At 35.2% G+C, this 19,962-nt stretch overlaps 4 protein-coding genes across 4 annotated transcripts in view; all 4 read left to right on the top strand.

Annotated features, from left to right (window-relative positions):
- The window catches only part of LOC104708373 (protein MEI2-like 4), a 5,585-nt gene extending 832 nt beyond the window's left edge, over positions 1 to 4,753 (top strand). Inside the window, exons 2-14 of the mRNA XM_010424929.2 lie at positions 218 to 304; positions 414 to 645; positions 742 to 1,136; positions 1,227 to 1,385; positions 1,503 to 1,619; positions 1,709 to 1,854; positions 1,980 to 2,008; positions 2,160 to 2,528; positions 2,804 to 3,446; positions 3,550 to 3,634; positions 3,745 to 3,813; positions 3,917 to 4,096; positions 4,183 to 4,753. Of these exons, the coding sequence (XP_010423231.1) occupies positions 227 to 304; positions 414 to 645; positions 742 to 1,136; positions 1,227 to 1,385; positions 1,503 to 1,619; positions 1,709 to 1,854; positions 1,980 to 2,008; positions 2,160 to 2,528; positions 2,804 to 3,446; positions 3,550 to 3,634; positions 3,745 to 3,813; positions 3,917 to 4,096; positions 4,183 to 4,317 (2,637 nt within the window). The 5' untranslated portion in view covers positions 218 to 226 and the 3' untranslated portion in view covers positions 4,318 to 4,753. The remainder of the gene's footprint in view (positions 1 to 217; positions 305 to 413; positions 646 to 741; positions 1,137 to 1,226; positions 1,386 to 1,502; positions 1,620 to 1,708; positions 1,855 to 1,979; positions 2,009 to 2,159; positions 2,529 to 2,803; positions 3,447 to 3,549; positions 3,635 to 3,744; positions 3,814 to 3,916; positions 4,097 to 4,182) is intronic.
- On the top strand, positions 6,053 to 9,551 carry LOC104708372 (protein BONZAI 2). Its single transcript, XM_010424928.2, has 16 exons — positions 6,053 to 6,288; positions 6,372 to 6,419; positions 6,570 to 6,718; positions 6,812 to 6,860; positions 6,940 to 6,996; positions 7,122 to 7,310; positions 7,397 to 7,531; positions 7,613 to 7,674; positions 7,776 to 7,878; positions 7,959 to 8,073; positions 8,158 to 8,234; positions 8,309 to 8,446; positions 8,533 to 8,697; positions 8,793 to 8,906; positions 9,005 to 9,101; positions 9,183 to 9,551. Exons 1-16 carry the CDS (start codon positions 6,133 to 6,135, stop codon positions 9,296 to 9,298), a joined length of 1,770 nt encoding a protein of 589 aa, XP_010423230.1. The 5' UTR covers positions 6,053 to 6,132; the 3' UTR covers positions 9,299 to 9,551.
- LOC104709894 (glutathione S-transferase T3-like) lies at positions 12,404 to 13,147 on the top strand. The gene is made up of 2 exons (XM_010426436.1): positions 12,404 to 12,657; positions 12,730 to 13,147. The coding sequence occupies exons 1-2, from the start codon at positions 12,404 to 12,406 to the stop codon at positions 13,145 to 13,147; spliced, it is 672 nt and encodes a 223-aa protein (XP_010424738.1).
- LOC104708370 (ethylene-responsive transcription factor ERF115-like) lies at positions 17,731 to 19,050 on the top strand. The gene is made up of 2 exons (XM_010424927.2): positions 17,731 to 18,167; positions 18,394 to 19,050. The coding sequence occupies exons 1-2, from the start codon at positions 17,915 to 17,917 to the stop codon at positions 18,930 to 18,932; spliced, it is 792 nt and encodes a 263-aa protein (XP_010423229.1). The 5' UTR covers positions 17,731 to 17,914; the 3' UTR covers positions 18,933 to 19,050.

Raw genomic sequence — 19,962 nt, 5'->3', positions numbered from 1 at the left:
TTTTTTTTTTTTTTTTTTTTTTTGGTTGTTCATGTATTTTTTGGGGGGTTTGAGTTTGGAATAGAAAGCTCCTGTTTTATCCATGTCATTCTTCATCTTCTTGTCTGGCATTGAGAGAGCCCTTGGGGTCCCTTATATTGAAATTTTTCCTCTAGTTTGATTCTGGAGGTAGTTTGATCTTTCTTATTCTTTTGGATTTTTTTGCTGTTGTTGTCAGCTGTGTACAATGCCGTCTGATATATTGGAACCAAGAGGTGTGCCAACACCTTCTCATTTTCATGAAGACATTCGCATCACTCCTGAGGTTGGTTTAACTCTTCCTAGCTTTCAGTTTTATGAGTTTTTAATTTATACAATTTGGGTCTGTTATGTATGTGTACAACGTTGACATTTTGATGTTTTTTCTTGTGCAGAAACAATTCGGTTTCATGAAAAACAACAACCTGATGCCTGAAAGTGGTGGGGATAGATGTTCTAATCTACCGACTAGTTCTTGGACATCTGACAGTTATCAGCTCTCTCAACAATCAAGCTTGTCTGGGGCGCTTCCTTCCTTTATCCCTAATGGAAAGACAACTAAAAGTGATACTCACTGGGAGAGCAGTCTATTTTCCAGCTCTCTCTCTGAACTTTTTAGTAGAAAATGTAAAGCTTCTCATTCATTTTTACAATATACCACTATGTAGTAGTTGTTGTTGGTTTTTAAGTATATCTAACAATGTTCCACTATGTTGTTTGCAGTACGGCTACCAAGAAGTGACAAGTTAGCCTTTCCGTCTGCAAACCGTCAGGAAGAACCTTTTGAGTCTTTAGAAGAGATGGAGGCACAGACTATTGGAAATCTTCTTCCTGATGAGGACGATCTTTTTGCAGAAGTTGTTGGTGATGGTGTTCATAATAAGTCCCGTGCCAATGGTGGAGATGATTTGGATGATTGTGACCTTTTCAGCAGTGTTGGTGGCATGGAACTTGATGGAGATGTTTTTTCGTCTGCGTCTCAAAGAGACGGAATGAGAGGCAGCAGCAATGTTTCCGTTGTTGGTCAACATCCCCGAGGAGAAACTGTATCCAGAATACTTTTTGTTACGAATATGGATAGCATCATTGAAGATTACGAGCTCGATGCCCTTTTTGAGGTACGTTATTTCACCCATGTTTCTCTGGTTATAGATATCTAAGACACGGAAGTCTTCTCTTTCTCATTGATGATGTATCTTTATTTTCAGCAATATGGAAATGTTCGAGCTCTTAACACTGCTGGCAAGAATCGTGGCTTTATCATGGTATCATACTATGATATTAGGTCTGCTCAGAATGCGGCAAGAGCACTCAATGGCAGACTCTTCAGGGGAAGGAAGCTTGACATTCGTTATTCTATCCCAAAGGTGTTGTTAAATGTTCTGATGATCCCCCTTGTTTGTATGATTGTGGTCGTACTTTACTTTTACCTGTCATCTAAGCTGTCTTTATATCTTGCTTGCTACTCTTTGTTGTGATATCAGGAAAATCCCAAAAAAGAGAACTCTAGTGAAGGAGCCTTGTGGGTAAATAATGTTGATTCTTGTATATCCAATCAAGAGCTTCAGAGAATAGTCAGACCATATGGAGAAATCAGAGAGGTTTGCTTAATGTCCTCCTTTGTTCCTGCTTTGTGATATTTAACGGTTATGCGACATTGTTATGATTTTGCTATTTCTGTTGTATATAGGTTCGTAGAACGATGCATGAGAACTCACAAATTTACATAGAGTTCTTTGATGTTCGAGCTGTAGAGGCCACACTTCGAGGACTAAATGGACGTGAGGTCGCTGGGAGGCAGCTTAAGCTTTCACCAACCTGTCCAGAGGGTACAAGGTGATTAGATTATGAACTTTTCTTCCCGCCTTAGTTTTTCTCTATGGCTGTCTGAAACAGTAACTACCGGATTTGAACTTTGTTGATATGTAGGATTCATAATACTTTTTTTTTTTCCCTTTCAGTTTCTCGCCACAATTTGCTGCAGATGATGGTGAGGGGGATCTACCTAAAATGGCTTTTAATAACCTATCATCAGCACACATGGATATAATAATAGTGCACACAGTTCATGATGATTTGTTTCTCAATAATGAAACATCCAAGGTCACAACTCATACCTATCCTTTAATATTCTGTTTCAGGGAGACATTTCCCAGGTTCGACCTCCATTGATGGTGCATATATGCGAGCTATGCACAATTCTGTTGGGTCACCTGTGAACTCATCATTCATTGAGACTCATCAGAGTCTGGATGGTCCTATTGGTTTGCCACCATCCTCAAGAGTCATCTCAGCTAGCAAGCCTGTTGGTCTTCAGGACACTGGAAACCGTTTTGATAATTCGAAATCGGGGATCCAAAGCATGCCAAATCTACATCCTCATTTTCCTGATTATCTTGACAACTTTGCAAGTGGCAGTCCATATAAATCCTTTACTACATTCTCTGAAATGGTCAGTAATGGCCAAAAAGCAAATGAAGGCTTTATGATGAGCAATGTTCGTGGAAGTGGTAAGTACATGTTCTTCTTATTGCTTTTCTGCCGTGATACAGTTGGTTAAGGCTAGTGATGATGTGTAACCAAGATTGTGAATTCAAGAAGCATAGTTTACTGTAGAATATGATCCATGAGCACAGTTCTCTAATTAAGGATATTTATATTGATCATAACTAATTATATTGGATTATGAAATGCCACAGAGGATTCAAATTAGGTGTAAACCTTGTCAGTCTTACGAAAACGATGTTGGACTTACGTTTTCTCATTTGTAATTTTCTTATTGTAGTCATAGGTTCTCCCATAAATCAAGGATCCCATCGCGCTAACCTCAACCTATGGAGCAACTCCAACACTCAGCAACATAATACCTCAAGTGGAATGATGTGGCCTAACTCACCATCTCACGTCAACGGCATTCCTACTCAGCGCATCCCACCTGTTACTGGATTCTCAAGAGCATCTCCTCTAATGGTGAACATGGCATCATCGCCTGTGCACCACCACATTGGATCAGCCCCAGTAATGAACTCACCTTTTTGGGATAGAAGACAGGCATATGTAGCTGAGTCTCCAGAATCTTCTGGATTTCACTTAGGTTCTCATGGTAGCATGGGATTTCCTTGCTCTTCACCCTCACATCCAGTTGAAATTGGTTCCCATAAGGTTTTATCTCATGTTAGTGGCAATCCAAAAAATGCTGTATTACGATCATCGAGACAGATGCCTCACCTCTTCACTGGAAGGAGCCCAATGCTTTCAGTTTCAGGCTCTTTTGACTTGCCTAATGAACGGTACAGGAATCTCTCACACAGACGAAGCGAATCTAGCTCTAGTAATGCTGAGAAGAAACTGTATGAGCTTGATGTTGATCGCATATTAAGTGGGAAGGACAGCAGGACAACATTAATGATAAAAAACATTCCTAATAAGTAAGTGAACTCACCTTTTTTCTCCTAGAATTCCCTGTTTTATAACATTCCTAATGAGTGAATTTAGCTGGTTGCTCATTTTTTTTTTTTTTATTGGGTTTAGGTATACTTCTAAGATGGTTCTAGCTGCCATTGATGAGTTCTGTAAAGGAACATATGATTTCCTATATTTGCCAATTGACTTCAAGGTTTGGTCTTTTGCCTCTGATTATCTAATGGATTCTAATGCAACCTTGTAGCTTACGGTATTTTTAATGTCAATGTCAATGTCAATGAACAACCTTCCGTCTATTTTCAGAATAAATGCAATGTGGGATATGCTTTCATCAACCTTACCGAACCTGAAAATATTGTTCCGTTTTATAAGGTATAGTAGCCTTGTGCCGTTTTATGATCAATTTGTGTTGATGATGAACCTTTGTTGTTAAGAAACAAAAAAGCATTGGGTAACAAGTTTAAAACCTTAACAGGCATTCAACGGTAAGAAATGGGAAAAGTTCAACAGCGAGAAGGTGGCATCTCTTGCATATGGTCGGATTCAGGGAAAATCAGCTCTCATTGCCCATTTTCAGAACTCAAGTTTGATGAACGAAGACAAACGTTGCCGGCCGATTCTCTTCCACACCGCTGGTCCAAATGCTGGTGATCAGGTAAGAAGAAAGATCAATGTCTTTACTCGAGATAGGTTTGTATTAGTCATCGTCAGCCATTTTTCTGAGAGTTTGTGAATGTGCAGGAACCATTTCCGATGGGTTCAAACATCCGGTCAAGACCAGGCAAGCCTCGAACAAGTAGCATCGAGAATTACACCAACTTTAGCAGTAGCTCTGATAACCGGGAAGAACCTTTTAATGGGACCGACTCGATGTAACAAATGATGAGGCAGCAGACAGTTTTCATGTCGTAAAGCCAGACTAACCTTAGACGTCTTCTATCAGAGGTTAAAAAGAACCCCAAAAGATTAACACAAGGTAAAAATATATATGTCGTTGACACTTGACACCCCCACAGCTATGTAAATCCTTGGGGGTGTGGTAAATTACCTGAGAAAACTCATTTTGCAGAGGAGAAAAGTTTTTTGAACTTGGTCCTTTAAACTCATTCAGGGTTGTTGCTTCACAAGTTTTGTTGTATCATTAAACCTCCTAGAGAAATCTTGCTGGCTTTTTTCTCTTTTTGTTTCTGACTTTTTTTTTTCTTCAAAAATTGTTGGGTTGTGTCGACAAGCATCTTGTCTTTTTTACTTGCATACAAATGTAACAACCTAGTACGATATATTACGTTTCTTCGCCAGCGTTTTGGGACCATATAATTTATTATCATTTATGTAAAAACCCTTTGATGGCGAAGTCTTTGGCAATGCCTTTGGGTTTTTAGCGTTTATTTTAATCTTTTGTTTGGCGACTTTGAAACCTCGGAGACAGTCAGTTCTATAAGCCTGGCTGCTATTATTATCTGAACGTCCAATCTACAAAATGAAACGAGTTTAAATTGGGCTCTGGTCATTCGAACACAAGTAAGAATCCCCCACATAGTCCGGAAATAAGGACAACCATCCGTTAAGAGCTTCTAAACTACACCCAAAGCTGAAAGCTGAAAGCTGCGTTGCGTTGTGTATAAAAAAAAGGTTGGCTGCTTCAGAATGTTAACTAACATATTATATGGGTAAACTACTATAGTTTATGATAAGTTTTGGTTGGATGCGGTATTAGTATTTCTTCTAATGGATATATTTCAGCCCATAAAAGCCAAATGGCCCATTAATGGGCGGTGGAGGAACCTGACCTCCTTCTTCAGATATTATGTATGTATCCTTGAGAGCAAATTGGGTTTGGTCCAGCACTCACATATGTAATTGATGATTGGATAACAGAGGATCTCTCATGAGCTACATATATTTGTTTTATGATTCCTTTGTGATATTTATAGAAAGAAAAAGTTACTAAATACATAGTGTATGTTGTTGTTGTACACTGTAATTATGCTTTTGAAAAAGGTTGGTTTGCCTTTCTGGTAGCGAAATCTTTGTCAATTGGTCATTATGTAAAAATTTGTGTCTTATTATTCACGTCTCCCTCCAAAAAAGATGCCTTACTCTCTTTCTTTCTTTTGTTCCCTATTTCAATTCCAGTCACACCGCATTACACAATAATTTAATGATACAATTTAAAAAAAAAAAAAAATATTCCCATATCACTTACGTATTAACAAAATTATCTCATAAAACGTCGGTTTGTAAAATCTGATAATATAATAAAACTATATAATAGTAACAATTTTCAATGTAAGCCAATTAAAAACAACATAGCCCACTGTAGTAAATATAATCACGTGACGTACGCTTTGTTATCTCACAGTCAATTTAATACTCCATATCTAAGTTTTTTTTAGGCAATATTTTTAATTTTATGTGATAATTATAACATTCTCATCAAATAATCTCTCTCTCAATAATATTAAGAAAAATAAAAAAAGGAATATATAAATTTAACAAAAAGGGGAGTCAAGAGACTCAAAAGACAGATCGTCGACTTGGAAAACAAAAGTGGGTCCCATCTATTCACTGTCCTATTTTTTTTTTTTTTTTTTTCTTCTTCTCTCTTTTGTCCTTCTCTCTTCGTCTTCCCCCAATCTCCTTCGTTCTTCTTCCTTCTCTTCTGGGTACGTACTCTCTCTCGCTAGTCTAATGGGAAGCTGTTGGTCTGATGGGTCATACGGCGGCGGTGGTGGAATGGTTAGTGGTGGTGGTGGTGGGACTACTTCCTCTGCCGCCACTCCTAACGACGCTGTTGACCATTACCTCAAGTCTCGTGGCTACAATGGCCTCTTTTCTCAGATCGAGGTCCGTCCCTTTGCTTTTCTTTCTCCAAAGATTTGAAATTTTTGTGGTTTTACTTACGTTTTTTCTTTTTTTTTGTTTTGCAGCTATCGTTCTCTGCTTCCAATTTACGAGACCGGGATGTGATTTCAAAGGTTCGTTTTTTTATTTTTTTTAGAAAACGCAATTCTCTGGAATGGATTCGTTTCTTTATTTTGTTAGCTTCTTGAAAAAATCCACAACCTTAGTGATTTGATGTATAAAGTGTGAAACTTTATTAGTAATAATACTCTTTGATATTGCAGAGTGATGCAATGGTGGTTGTTTATACTAAAGGAAGAGATGGAACACTTGCTGAATTGTTCCGTACTGAAGTTGTTTTGAATTCTTTGAGCCCTAAATGGATTAAGAATCTTACCATTGGTTATCAGTTCGAGATTGTGCAAACATTGCTGTAAGTTAAGATCCTTCAAAATCTCTGGTTATCCATCGAAACCTTGAGGAAAAAGGTATATACTTTTCTTAACAACACGTTTTTGCGGCACAGGTTTCGTGTCTATGATATTGACACTCAGTTTCAAAATTCAAAGGAGGAGGTAACTTCAAATTTTCAGCTTCCCTTTTTAATCAAGTTACAAGTGTTACATTTTATGATTAGGGAACTTTTCGTTTCAGTTGCTTAAGTTCGACGAGCAGCAATTTCTTGGTGAGGCAACATGTACATTGTCTGAGGTATGTTAACATCTCTACTACTTTTTTTAGTGCAAAGCTTGTAAGGAAGAGGAAACAGACTAGTGTATCAGATTGCTATAGATTAATATTGATTAAGATGTTATGTGTACTGATTAACTATGCAGATTGTCACCAAATCAAATAGGACGGTTGCCTTAGAACTTATGCGTAAAGAAGGTGTTGGTGCGCAGACTCAACCACAAAACAATGGAAAGCTTATTGTCCATGCTGAGGAGTCTCTAGCTTCTAAGACCAATACAGAGATAGTGTTCAGGGGGTTGAATTTGGAATCAAAGGATACTTTCTCGAAAAGTGTAAGCTACTAATAATATACTCTTCGACCAATTAAGCACACTTTTACTTCAGATATAAATATAACGTTGTTGTTGTTCTTACTCAGGACCCGTTTTTGGTGATATCTAAGATTGTGGAGCACGGGGCTCCAATCCCGGTCTCTAAAACCGAAGTCTTAAAGAATGATCTCAATCCACTTTGGAAACCAGTCTCTCTAAGTGTTCAACAAGTGGGGAGTAAGGTAAATCAACCAGAGAGGTTTCTTAAATCTGAGTTTGTCTGACCAGGAAGATGTATCATTTTCTCTTCTGTAATCTTGCAGGACAGCCCACTGGTAATAGAGTGCTTAGACTTCAATGGCAATGGCAATCATGATTTGATCGGGTAACCACAAAATCTTAGTTCCTTCCATTCTATTCTTGGGATATGGAAAATGAGTTGCTTCTAAGGTGAGATGATTCTTGTTTCATATTTGGTTTTGCCAGAAAAGTTCAGAAATCTCTTTCAGACTTGGAAAAGCTTCATTTGGCTGGCCAAGGAATCAATTTAGTCTTACCTACTGGTGTTGGACATAAACATGAAGACAGGGTACGGACCTTCAACAACAAGACGTTTTTACACACCTTAGGATGTGAGAATTCTGATACCATTTTACCATAATTTTTCAGGTATTAAAGAGCCAGCTTTTCGTGGACAAGTTTACTGAAACCGTTCAGCATACATTCCTAGAATACTTGGCGTCGGGATTTGAATTGAACTTCATGGTTGCTATTGATTTCACAGGTAAAAAAATGATCTCAAAAGTGCAGAGTTTCTCTAATACATGTCCTTTAAAACTTATATTCCAATTGTCCCTTCTTCCATCAGCTTCAAATGGAAATCCTCGTCTCCCAGATTCATTGCATTACATCGATCCTACAGGGCGGTTAAATGCTTACCAGAGGGTAAGGACTTGATCCTTTCAAGTTTCTTTGAAGAAGCTGGTGACTTTGTCTAATCTTTCTTTCTTCTAATCCAGGCAATAGTTGAAGTTGGAGAAGTATTACAGTTCTATGACTCTGACAAACGCTTTCCCGCGTGGGGTTTTGGAGCTCGTCCAATCGACATCCCGGTCTCACATTGCTTTAACCTCAACGGAAGCAGTACTTATTGCGAGGTCTTGCGACAATTCTTACTCACACGAAACAACTTTGTATCAAAATTTCTCTACTTAATCTTTTTTTGGTTTGTTTGTTTCTTCAGGTAGATGGGATTCAAGGTATCATGAATGCCTACAACGGTGCTCTCTTCAACGTGTCTTTTGCAGGGCCTACTCTATTTGGTCCTGTGATCAACGCTGCTGCAACAATCGCAAGCGACTCACTCTCTCAAAGTGCAAAGAAATATTATGTCTTGCTGATAATCACAGTGAGTTTAGATATATGAAAACAAGACATGTGGTTTTCTTCTATGATTCTTGTGTGTTTTTGGTTTATAACATACAATGTCACGTTTTTTTATAGGATGGAGTAATAACAGATCTCCAAGAAACGAGAGACTCAATCGTCAGTGCATCGGATCTTCCATTATCAATCCTCATTGTTGGAGTAGGAGGAGCTGACTATAAAGAAATGGAGGTTCTTCAACAAAAAAAAACATTATGCTTAATATCATTAGAGAATCTTGAGATAGATTATTCTTACAAGGTTATGTGTTGATTGTTGTTGTTGTGTAGGTACTAGATGGAGATAAAGGAGAGAAATTAGAGAGCTCGACCGGTCGCATAGCATCGCGCGATATCGTCCAGTTTGTTGCATTAAGAGACATACAATGTGAGTTTTGTGTTTCTTGATTTGTTCTTGCTTCAAAAAAACGCTTTGGTCTCTGATCAATGTGGTTGTTGTTGTGTGTAGATGGAGAGGTGTCAGTGGTAGAAGCGCTCCTAGCTGAATTGCCAACACAATTTTTGACGTATATGAGAAACCGTAACATCACTCCCACCTCCACCAACACCTCTTCTTCTTCTTGATCCCAACTCACTCTCAACACTGTACATACATCATCATTCACAGCTCTAAACGCTGTCGTTTGCTCTCGTTTTTTTTTCTTTTTCTTTTTTTTTGGTTTCTCTGTCTGGAATTTTTCCATTTTCCAGTATTATTCCACGTCAAAATTCATATATCTCATTATCTCATTCTCAGTCACTCTTGATTTGTTGCCAAAAACATAACATTATTTTTTATTAATATCATTTGCCAAATTTACAAGTTGGTTTGGGCGTATTCACACGTTGCTGTTTCAACGGTCAACATATTTAGCTGTTGACTTTCTTTCTTCTTTTAGTTAGGATTTAGGTAGACTTTTACTAAGCTTGACCGTTGATTTTTATCTTTACCGTACTTCTCGCCGACACAAATAACATTACAAAAAAAATATAAACACCAATTAGAAAAAAAAAAAAAATTAAAATGTTAACGCCAAAATACAAAATTATATGTTAAAAGTTAAAACTATAAAATGATCTGATTGTTTGTTTCAGTTTAACTATACGTATTCATGCTATAATGGTATTGGACTTATCATAAAATTGAAGGTAAATGTAAGCGTAAAGTAAACAAAGAATTGTCAAGTAAGACTAGAAAAATAATCAAACTTAAGCTATGTGACGACATCGTCATCGAACTCAATTTCCCTGCATGCTTGGCAATTAAAATAACCATCTGAAAATGTTGCTTATTTGTATTCGTTCTCTTTTTAGTCAACAAAACTGCAAATACCTACTACCCATGTGTATATCCTGTTTTTGAAGTTCCCTTTTCAATCAAATTTCAAATTCGTTGACATGTTGTTATACGATACTCTCTACTTTTTTCCCATTTGATTGACTTTCTTACTAAAAATATTCACTTTGTTTTGTCGTAATCGTAGCTATAAAATGTCATTTTTGTATAATCTAGACGAAGAAAATTTAGTGACCAAATGTCGTCCCTTCACAACATATCAATCTTACGTTTTTTTCTTTTCACGATGTCATACGTGACATATATATGTTTGTTTCCGTTTCTTTTTTCTTAATTAAATTCAAGTGTTACATAACTTTTTACTATTAACAAATACAATACCGAAAAAAATAGCGTGTTGCTTGTTGTTGAGAAAATATTACAAATAAAAAAATGTGAGCCACGTGCAACGAAACATGACTAAAAAGGACAATAGTTAAGACGTTCCCCATGGGCAGGTGGATAGGGAGATTTTTAGTATTTTGGTTCTAAAAATAATTCAGAACAAAAGAAAAAAAAATAAGGGAGGTTGTTATATAGTATACCCAATTGTGATCTAAGAGACGCTATGTGTCAGTTTGATATTAGTTGAACGAAAAAATAGAAAAAGTGGAATTTTTTTATTTGCATCGCATTTCTTTCGTTTTCTTTTTCTCTCTTTCTCTTTTTTTTTCGCGATTGCAAAAAAACGAAGATTTGTATTTGGAATCGTCTGGGTGTGGAGGAAGAGGAGATTGTTGTCGGAGGAGATGCTCATCATCGTGAATTGATGAGTTAGCCGTGTCCCATCGCGATATTTTGATTGAATCGTGAATCGGCTCTGATTGCATGTAGGAGAGGCGATTTGGAATCGTGAATTGGGAGTTCACTCAAACCGAAGAGATTAAATCAATTGGAAGCAGATGGCAAGTTTCTCAATTCAATTACTGATTGAATCAATCACGATTAGTGTTTGATGATTGGGGTTTTTTGATTTTGGATCGGAAATTAGGGTTTTTTGATGTTTCTTAGAAAATTAGGATTATTGGTGTTCATGTGTTCCGTTTTGATCCTTACTTTAGCAGATGAGTACTTTTTAACTCCGGTTATGATGAATTTGAAAAGATTTGGCCATGAATGTATCGCAATATGCTGATTAAAGTTACTAACTTGATTAAACATAAGCTATTTGTTGTTTTTGGTGTTGTTATTTGTGTAAGCTAATGATGATCCGTTTTGGTTAAGTTTAGATAACGTCTGGAGATGGATATGTAATTGTTTCGGTTCTTGACACATGATTGTTTTTTGTGTTGTTATTAGCTGTTTTTGATGTTGTTATTTGTGTTAGCTAATGATGATTTAGTAATTGTTTCTGTTCTTAACACATGATTGTATAATTTTAGAGTACATTGTTCATGTTGGATTTAGCTTGTCCATGAATGATTAATTTTATTTCGAATTTGGGCTTCATTAACCGCGGATCTGTCTTTTGTTTTGAGGTTAAATGGACAAACATGCATTGATGCATTGATGAGTATAGACTGTGCATATCCCTTCGGCCATGAAGGAAGGTAATCATCATCCTCAACTTTTTTGCATTTATTTGGTGTTAGTTAAAGCTTTTGTTTGTTGGTTGTGATAAATAGATTTAGTACTTGCTAGTGTAGGTATTAGTGTAGTCTTTGATGTTATAGCTTTTGTATGTTGGTTGTGATAAATAGGTTTAGTACTTGCTAGTGTAGGTATTAGTCTAGTCAGTCATTGATGTGTTAGTTGGTTGTGAAATTTTTTAATGTGTGGTTGTTGTAGTTTAGGTAAACACTTAATTTCAAAATTTAAACCAACTAGTTGTAAACGTAAATATAGACTAAACCTTATAAATTCAAACACAAACAAAACCGTAATCCCTCGCCCTTTAGCAATGTATTGTTTATCCTTTATCCCAAACAAAACACAACCCCTTCTTGCTTTAGGAATCTCTTGTTTCTCATTTTACAAAACACAATTCCTTCTTGCTTTAGCAATCTCTTGATGTTCGATTAACACAAACAAAACACAAGTCCTTCTTGCTTTAGCAATCTCTTGTTTTTCGATTAACACAAACAAAATACAAGTCCTTCCTGCTTTAGCAATCTCTTGTTTTTCGATTAACACAAACAAACACATCTCCTTCTCCCTTTAGCAATATGGATCCAAACGATTACATGAATCCATATCGTCCGACCTCTAGCTATTTGAATCTGTTATAAAGTCAACTTGATACCCAAAACCTCGATTACTCTCCTTCTCTAAGTCCATGTTCTAAAGCTCCATCTTCACCTGCATCCCCACAAGAAAACCGCAAGAGGCAAGCATGGTTACCAACAGATGATATCATGTTGGTCGGCGCTTGGCTCAACACTAGCAAGGATCCGATAACTTCCAACCAGCAAAAACTTGCATCCTTTTGGGGGAGGATTGCGAAATACTTTGCATCATGTCCGAATGTTGTGGGTCGGCCAAAGAGAGAGGCGAGTCACTGTAAGCAGAGGTGGGGGAGGATAAACGACTTGGTGTGCAAGTTCGCTGGATGTTATGAGGCTGCGACTAGGGAGAAGTCTAGTGGACAGAATGAAGATGATGTGATGAAGTTAGCACATGAGATATACTTTAATGATCATGGACATAGGTTTACCTTGGAGCATGCATGACTTGTCTTAAGATACAATCAAAAATGGTGTGTCTCCACATCTATTAAAGGTAATGGAGTGAAAAGGGGAAGAGCGAGTATTGATGGGTCTGAACAGGATGCACACCATCCGATTGATGTGGATGAAATATTGCCCCGTCCTTCTGGTGTTAAGGCTGCCAAGGGGAAGTCCAAAAAAAGCTCTAACACCCAACCGATTGATGTGGAGGAAGATGGGAAAGCTTACTTGGAGTTTCAGTTGGATCGAGTTTCGAAGATGTATGAGATGAAGCAGAAGGAATTTGAATTGAAAGAGAAGGAGTTCGCTATGAAGAAGGAGCATATCAAGCATGTGATGCTTGAAAATCTGATTGCTAAAAAGGATTCACTAACTGAATCAGAAAAAGCTCTTAAGGAGAAGCTAATTGATGATATGATGTCATCAGGTTGAACTTTAGAAGTATGCATATGTTGTATGAACTATGTTCGTGTTTGTAGTGTTTTCAAATGTATTTGAATGTAGTGTTTTATGTATTCGACTGTCTGTGTCGAGTTTAGTGTTTTAATTTTGTAATCGAATGAACTATGTTTAAGTTTGCTTCCTTGTGTTTTTCGTAATCGAATGAACTTTGTTTAAGTTTGCTTCCTTGTTTTCTTCGTGTAATATGCAGGTACAAACCGATTTCCACCAAAGATGACCCGTGACACATAAAGAAGAAGGTAGATTCGAAGATGTTCACATAATTGTAGAAGTACAATTTCACTTTTGAATATTGTTGTACTTTCACCACATATTTTTACAAGCACTTTTGTATTTTTGTGCTTCTACCACACATGTTTTCTTATCATTTTACAACCACATATTGTATCCAATGTTTGTACCACATGTTTTCTTATCATTTTACAACCACATGTAATGTCCAAAATTTTCTATATAATGTCCAAAGCCACCACAACAAATATTCACACCAAACCAATCATCTCCTTCTCTAAATTTTAAACACAAAAGCACCTTTTCTTTATTTCTAAACATTCTAAAATGGCTTCTTCTTCCCAAAATGATGTTGATGACATACTTGATGAATGTTTTAATCAAACATGCGATCAAATCACCAATCATGTATGACAAAATCTTCTTACTCCACCAATCCAAAGTCAACCACCACCTAAACCAAGAAAAAAGCGAATTCACATTGAAAGAAATAGAGAAGTCGGTCATGACCACTTGTGGAATGATTATTTCAGTGAGGATGCTACTTACCCTCCCAACATTTTCCGCTGCCGTTTTAGAATGAACAAGCCATTATTCATTCGTATTGTGGATAAGCTCGCAAATAAAGTTCCCTATTTTCAACAAAGAAGAGATGCTAGGTTGGGTCTGTCTACATTGCAAAAGTGTACAGCAACAATTCGTATGATGGCATATGGTTCTGCAGCTGATGCGTTTGACGAATACCTCCGACTTTCTGAAACCGTGGCGCTATCATGCTTGGACAATTTTACAGATTCAGTCGTAAATTTATTTGGAGATGAGTACTTGAGAAGACCCACACCAGCAGATCTTCAAAGACTACTCGACATTGGCGAGTATCGCGGATTTCCCGGCATGATTGGAAGCATCGATTGTATGCATTGGGAGTGGAAGAATTGTCCCACCGCATGGAAAGGTCAATACACCCGCGGATCTGGAAAGCCTACAATCGTTTTAGAGGCGGTGGCTTTGTATGATCTCTGGATCTGGCATGCTTTCTTTGGACTACCAGGTACATTAAACGATATCAATATTCTTGACCGATCTCCAGTCTTTGATGATATTTTGCATGGTCGAGCTCCTAAAGTTAAATACAGTGTCAACTGACATGAGTATAAATTGGTTTACTATCTGACGGATGGTATTTATCCAAAATGGTCTACTTTTATCCAATCTATTCTACTGCCACAAACTCCAAAAACCTCTTTATTTGCAAGACAACAAGAAGCTGTGCGTAAAGATGTAGAGCGTGCTTTTGGAGTTTTGCAGGCTCTATTTGCCGTAGTCAAAAATCCGGCTCTTATTTGGGATAATGTAAAAATTGGAAAAATAATGAGAGCGTGTATCGTAATGCACAATATGATAGTAGAAGACGAACGAGATGTGTACACTCTGTTTGATGAAACTGAATTCGCACAATTTGAGTCAAATAGAGCTTTAGAAGTTTACTACACGCTTCCAACAACCAGGCTTTCATGTGTCGCTACTATGCTCAAACTTCGAAAGGATGCTCGTGATCGAAAAAAAAAATTCTTGCAAGATGATTTGGTTGAGAATATTTGGGCAAAATTTGGAGCAAATCAGTATTAAAATTAATCATTCTCTCCATTTATGAATTGCACTTCTATTGTAATATGTATTAATGTTTTTATTATGTTTTGTATGTTTGAAAATTAATTAAAATGCAATATTTTCTAATTTTATAAAATCTTAAATGTTTACACATTTATACAACTTCTATTCTATTTAAAAATTTTAAATTTAAAAAAATAATATTTTCAAAAATAAGAAACCCAAAATTAGAACTTACCAATGGAAAAGAAAATTTTATCTAAGAAATCATAGATTCTTATATTCAAAACAATATACAATTAATTCATAAAAAATTTAACAACTCCCTTTAGAAGAGACTACCGATAATTATGTTCTAACTTCTTTCGATTGGAACTCTCTTATTTAAGTTCCTCTCCTACTTCCCGTAATAAATAAATAAACCTCTGTCTCCACCTAAAAAAAAGTGTTTTCTTCGAATAATATTAAGAGCGAGTTTTTAGGATAATCAAAATCTAATATTTGGGAGCTGGGACCATGAAATGTCGTTGGTTGTGAACTGTGACTTGTCAAGGACCCCATCATACAAAGTGATTTTGTGAACATATATCCTTAAATAGTTTGTTAATACCAAAATGGTTCCTTTTAGATGTTGTTGTGAACATTGTAAACTTTCTATTGTTGGATGCAAGCCAACATTCCACATTAGAAATTTAAAAAATAAGTTTCTAATATATAAGTCAAGTCAAACCCTACATAGAATGAGATATTTTGGAAAAGAGCCCAATAACAAATCCGTGCGGACTTTGCTATCTCAACTCAAACCGGACAATATCAACGAGACTTGACTTGGATTTAGAAAACCCCAACACTTTCTACATCGAGAACCACTATCTTTAATCGTTCATTATAAAGAAAATATTGTTCGTATTAATCTAACCCGTTTTACATATAATTTTTGGATGACTATTAATAAAATTTACTCCTAGTTTGATGAACTCACGAATTGTGATAATCTGCTTTCTTTCTAAAACTTGAATCTTGGACTTAGTGTAGGCATGTAAAAACGTTTTGTTCATCACTGGATCAAAACCTACCACATTGATGTGAAGTATAAACTGAACTATTGCCAGCTATAGATGAAATTATAAAACATCTTCGAATAGCAAAAGTTACACGTTTTCACTTGAGTTAGTGATCAGTGTGTACACATTTCTCGAACGTAACTTTTGTTTTTCAATCTCTATCCAAATCTTTTTTTAGGAAAAAAAAAGACCCCACTCACACGTACGTGAACACTTTTTATATATATAGCTCACAACATGTACAATAAAACCTCTATAAATTAATACTCTATAAATTAATAAACACTATAAATTAATAAATTTTGGTAGTCCCAAGTCGAAACAGTGTAAAAAATAACAAAATTCGATAAGATAATAAGATAATAATTTTTTTGAAATTCTCATGTAAAATATGGTCTCAATAACATCATAAATTAATAATCATGTAAATTTACATATACTTTTTTTTCTGCTGCGTAAATTTACATGTATATATATATATATGTTTATATAGTAAAGTATGTTTCTCTTAAACCTCATATTATAAAATAATTGTTATGCTGTATCTTCAAACTATAATGATATAAAATATTCTATAATATTTCATAAAACAGCTAAGACTTTTAAAAGTTTTCAATTATTAAATATGCATCATTTGCATTTTGATAGTTTGATAGACTATTAAAATATGATAATTTATATTCTTATTCATAAATTTGAATATTTACGTCATTTGTATAAGTGATTTTGTCTATAATATGTTTAATTCATTGTCAATAATATTTTTTAATTATTTCAAATTTAATTACAATACCATAAAATTTACGTACAATATCTAAAATTCTAATCTTATTTTGCAAAAATTGTCTCAATTCATAATTTTTTAAAAATTAAACAATTAAGAATATACCTATAAATTAATAATTAATAATTATTAATTTATACTATAAAATAATAATTATTAATTTATAGATAAATTAATATTACTATAAATTAATAAAATGTCTTGGTCCCAACATTATTAATTTATAGAAGTTTTACTGTATTTTCCTTTTTGTTAAAATATATCACAACTACACCATATAGAAAACAATTTAACTATTTTCTTAATTATTCCTTCTGCTTTTCAGAGAATGTCGGTTTATAGTAGTTATACACGAAGAATATGTATGTTTTGTTTTTTTGTATTTTAAATTAAACTCTCAAAAAGAATATAATTTGTTTGTTCTCTTCTTCGATTCCATGCATGTGTTGTTGAAAAGAAACAATTAAACAGAATATATATACATGCATGCTCCTTCTTTAAACTTTTTTTCTCCCTTTTTGTCATTTTTGATCTTTATATAGCGTTCATATTAATTTACATGCATTCTTCTGTTAGAGCCTTTCTGCTAATCTTTATTATTGATATACATTTCTTAACATCTTCAGATTCACACGTACGCATTTCTTTCAATAAGCGAATCATCGAAAAGCTTTTTCACGCGTTCTACAGTTTTATCGAGTACAGTGATATATAAATGCATGATTTTTAAGTTTCTTAAAAATTATAATAGCTAGAAATATATATATATATATATATATATATATATATATAAGAATATGCAAAACTTCAGCTTGACGTTAAATTTTTGTTGTTTGTCTTATGTTCACACAGACGAAAAATGCTATAAAACCTTCAGAAATTGCTCACCCCAAAACCCTAATTATATATTCCCTCTTTCATTTTCCTTCTTTGTCTTCTTTGTTTCTCATGTTCATCAGCGCATCCTCAGTTGAAAATCTGTAACCCTAAAATCTATAGACAAATTCTAAATCACATGCAAAAGGGGGTTTAAAGGATTTTTACAAGATGGCGAATTCAAGAAATTATGGAAAGAGACCCTTTCGAGCCGCTGAATCGGATGAAAAGAAAGAAGGCGACGATGATGAAAACATATTCCCTTTCTTCTCGGCCCGATCCCAGTACGACATGCGTGCCATGGTTTCAGCCTTGACTCAAGTCATTGGAAACCAAAGCAGCTCTCATGATAATAATCAACATCAACCTGTTCTTTATAATCAACAAGATCCTAACCAACAGGTTCCTCCCACTCAAGATCAAGGTAGATCTATAATTACATATATATATATATATATATATATATGCATATTATGGCATAAACTTGGATTAGTTAGCATATTTATGTGGTGATATGTACATAGAAAATGATAATAGTAGTTCTTTTTGTCTAGTTTTATGTACATATGATAAATCAATCAAATATACACACACACACACACACATATATACAACACATATGAATGCTTTCACTTGTTGATTATTTGAAGGACCCTTGAAGAAGAGGCACTATAGAGGGGTAAGACAACGACCATGGGGAAAGTGGGCAGCTGAAATTCGGGACCCGCAAAAGGCAGCACGTGTGTGGCTCGGGACATTTGAGACTGCGGAAGCTGCAGCTTTAGCTTATGATGAAGCAGCTCTTAAGTTCAAAGGAAGCAAGGCAAAACTCAATTTCCCCGAGAGGGCTCAACTAGCAAGTAACAATAGTACTCTTACCGGTCCACCAAACTATTACTCCTCTAATAATCAAATTTACTACTCAAATCCACAGACTAATCCGCAAACCTTACCATATTATAACCAATACTACTATAACCAATATCTTCATCAAGGGGGAAATAGTAGTACCGATGCACTAAGCTATAGCTTGGCCGGTGGGGAAACTGGAGGCTCAATGTATAATCATCCGACCCTATCAACTACAACTTCTTCATCGTCTGGTGGATCTTCGAGGCAAAAAGAAGAACAAGATTACGCCAGATATTTGCATTTTGGGGGTTCTTCACCTCCTAATTCGGGTTTTTGAGATCCTTAATAAATTGGTAATAAGGGATGTTGGGTCACTTGTTATGAGGGGATCATATGTTTTTTGAGTGTTTTGTATTTTCTTTCAGTACGTATGTTTGTTTGTGATCACTTTGATTTTTTTATCTTCTTTCAAGAGTTTATAGGGTTCTTCGTTAACAACCCTTGCATTTGGATTTGTTAATTTTTTTTTTTTTGGGTAACTCGTTTTGTATTAAAGAAGAAATTAATTATATACAAAAATGTTACACTTAAAAATTTGGAATGTCGTCAAAAATGTTTGCAACACTTAAAAGTATATATTAACCAACCTATTCATTTATCATCAGTTTGGTTTTGATTTGAAAATTGAGAAGAAGAATAAAAACACAATTTAACGAAAGATGAAGATTAATCATAGATCAAATTTACACAAACACAAAATTCCTTTCTATTTTAATTGGAAAGTTTTGACCTCTGTTTTGTGGGCTCTCTTGAGTCAATTTGAATTCAGAGAATTGCTACGCACGTATGATCGTTTATGGTCAGGTTAATTATAAGAAATTACTATTATTGTTCGAAAACAACGAAGACTATATATAGTATAATGTCGTATTCGAATCACGCTTGTTGACAATATATATTAAAAAGAATTATGAAAAGTAATTTCCATTATACTCGTATCAGGGTTTCGAAAGTAGTTTGGTTTATCTGTATAATGAGACTTTTACTAGCCTTTTTTGGTTCTTATTAAAATAAAATAAAAAGATTGATACTGGCTTTGGAAGTTATAACAAGTATGAAAACTTGACCAAAACAGATTCCCCAAGCGTTTGTTCAAATCCTTGACTTTTGTCAATCCAAAGAGATTGACTTCTTTTGACCTATGTTTTTATTTTGATTTTATTTCATCAAGTTTTTCCAAGCATGTGTAATACACTTAAGGCATGATATATACGTATATATTATTATTACAAGTTGTGTACAACTAATAGACAATGATGTAGGAAATGTGGACGCATATTCATTAATATAAACACATGATATACTAA

Source organism: Camelina sativa, chromosome 8 (assembly GCF_000633955.1).
Source record: "Camelina sativa cultivar DH55 chromosome 8, Cs, whole genome shotgun sequence".
In the NCBI taxonomy this organism is placed as follows: Eukaryota; Viridiplantae; Streptophyta; class Magnoliopsida; order Brassicales; family Brassicaceae; genus Camelina; species Camelina sativa.
The sequence above is the reverse complement of the archived record's forward strand: the minus strand, read 5'-3'. Positions and strand labels throughout refer to the sequence as shown.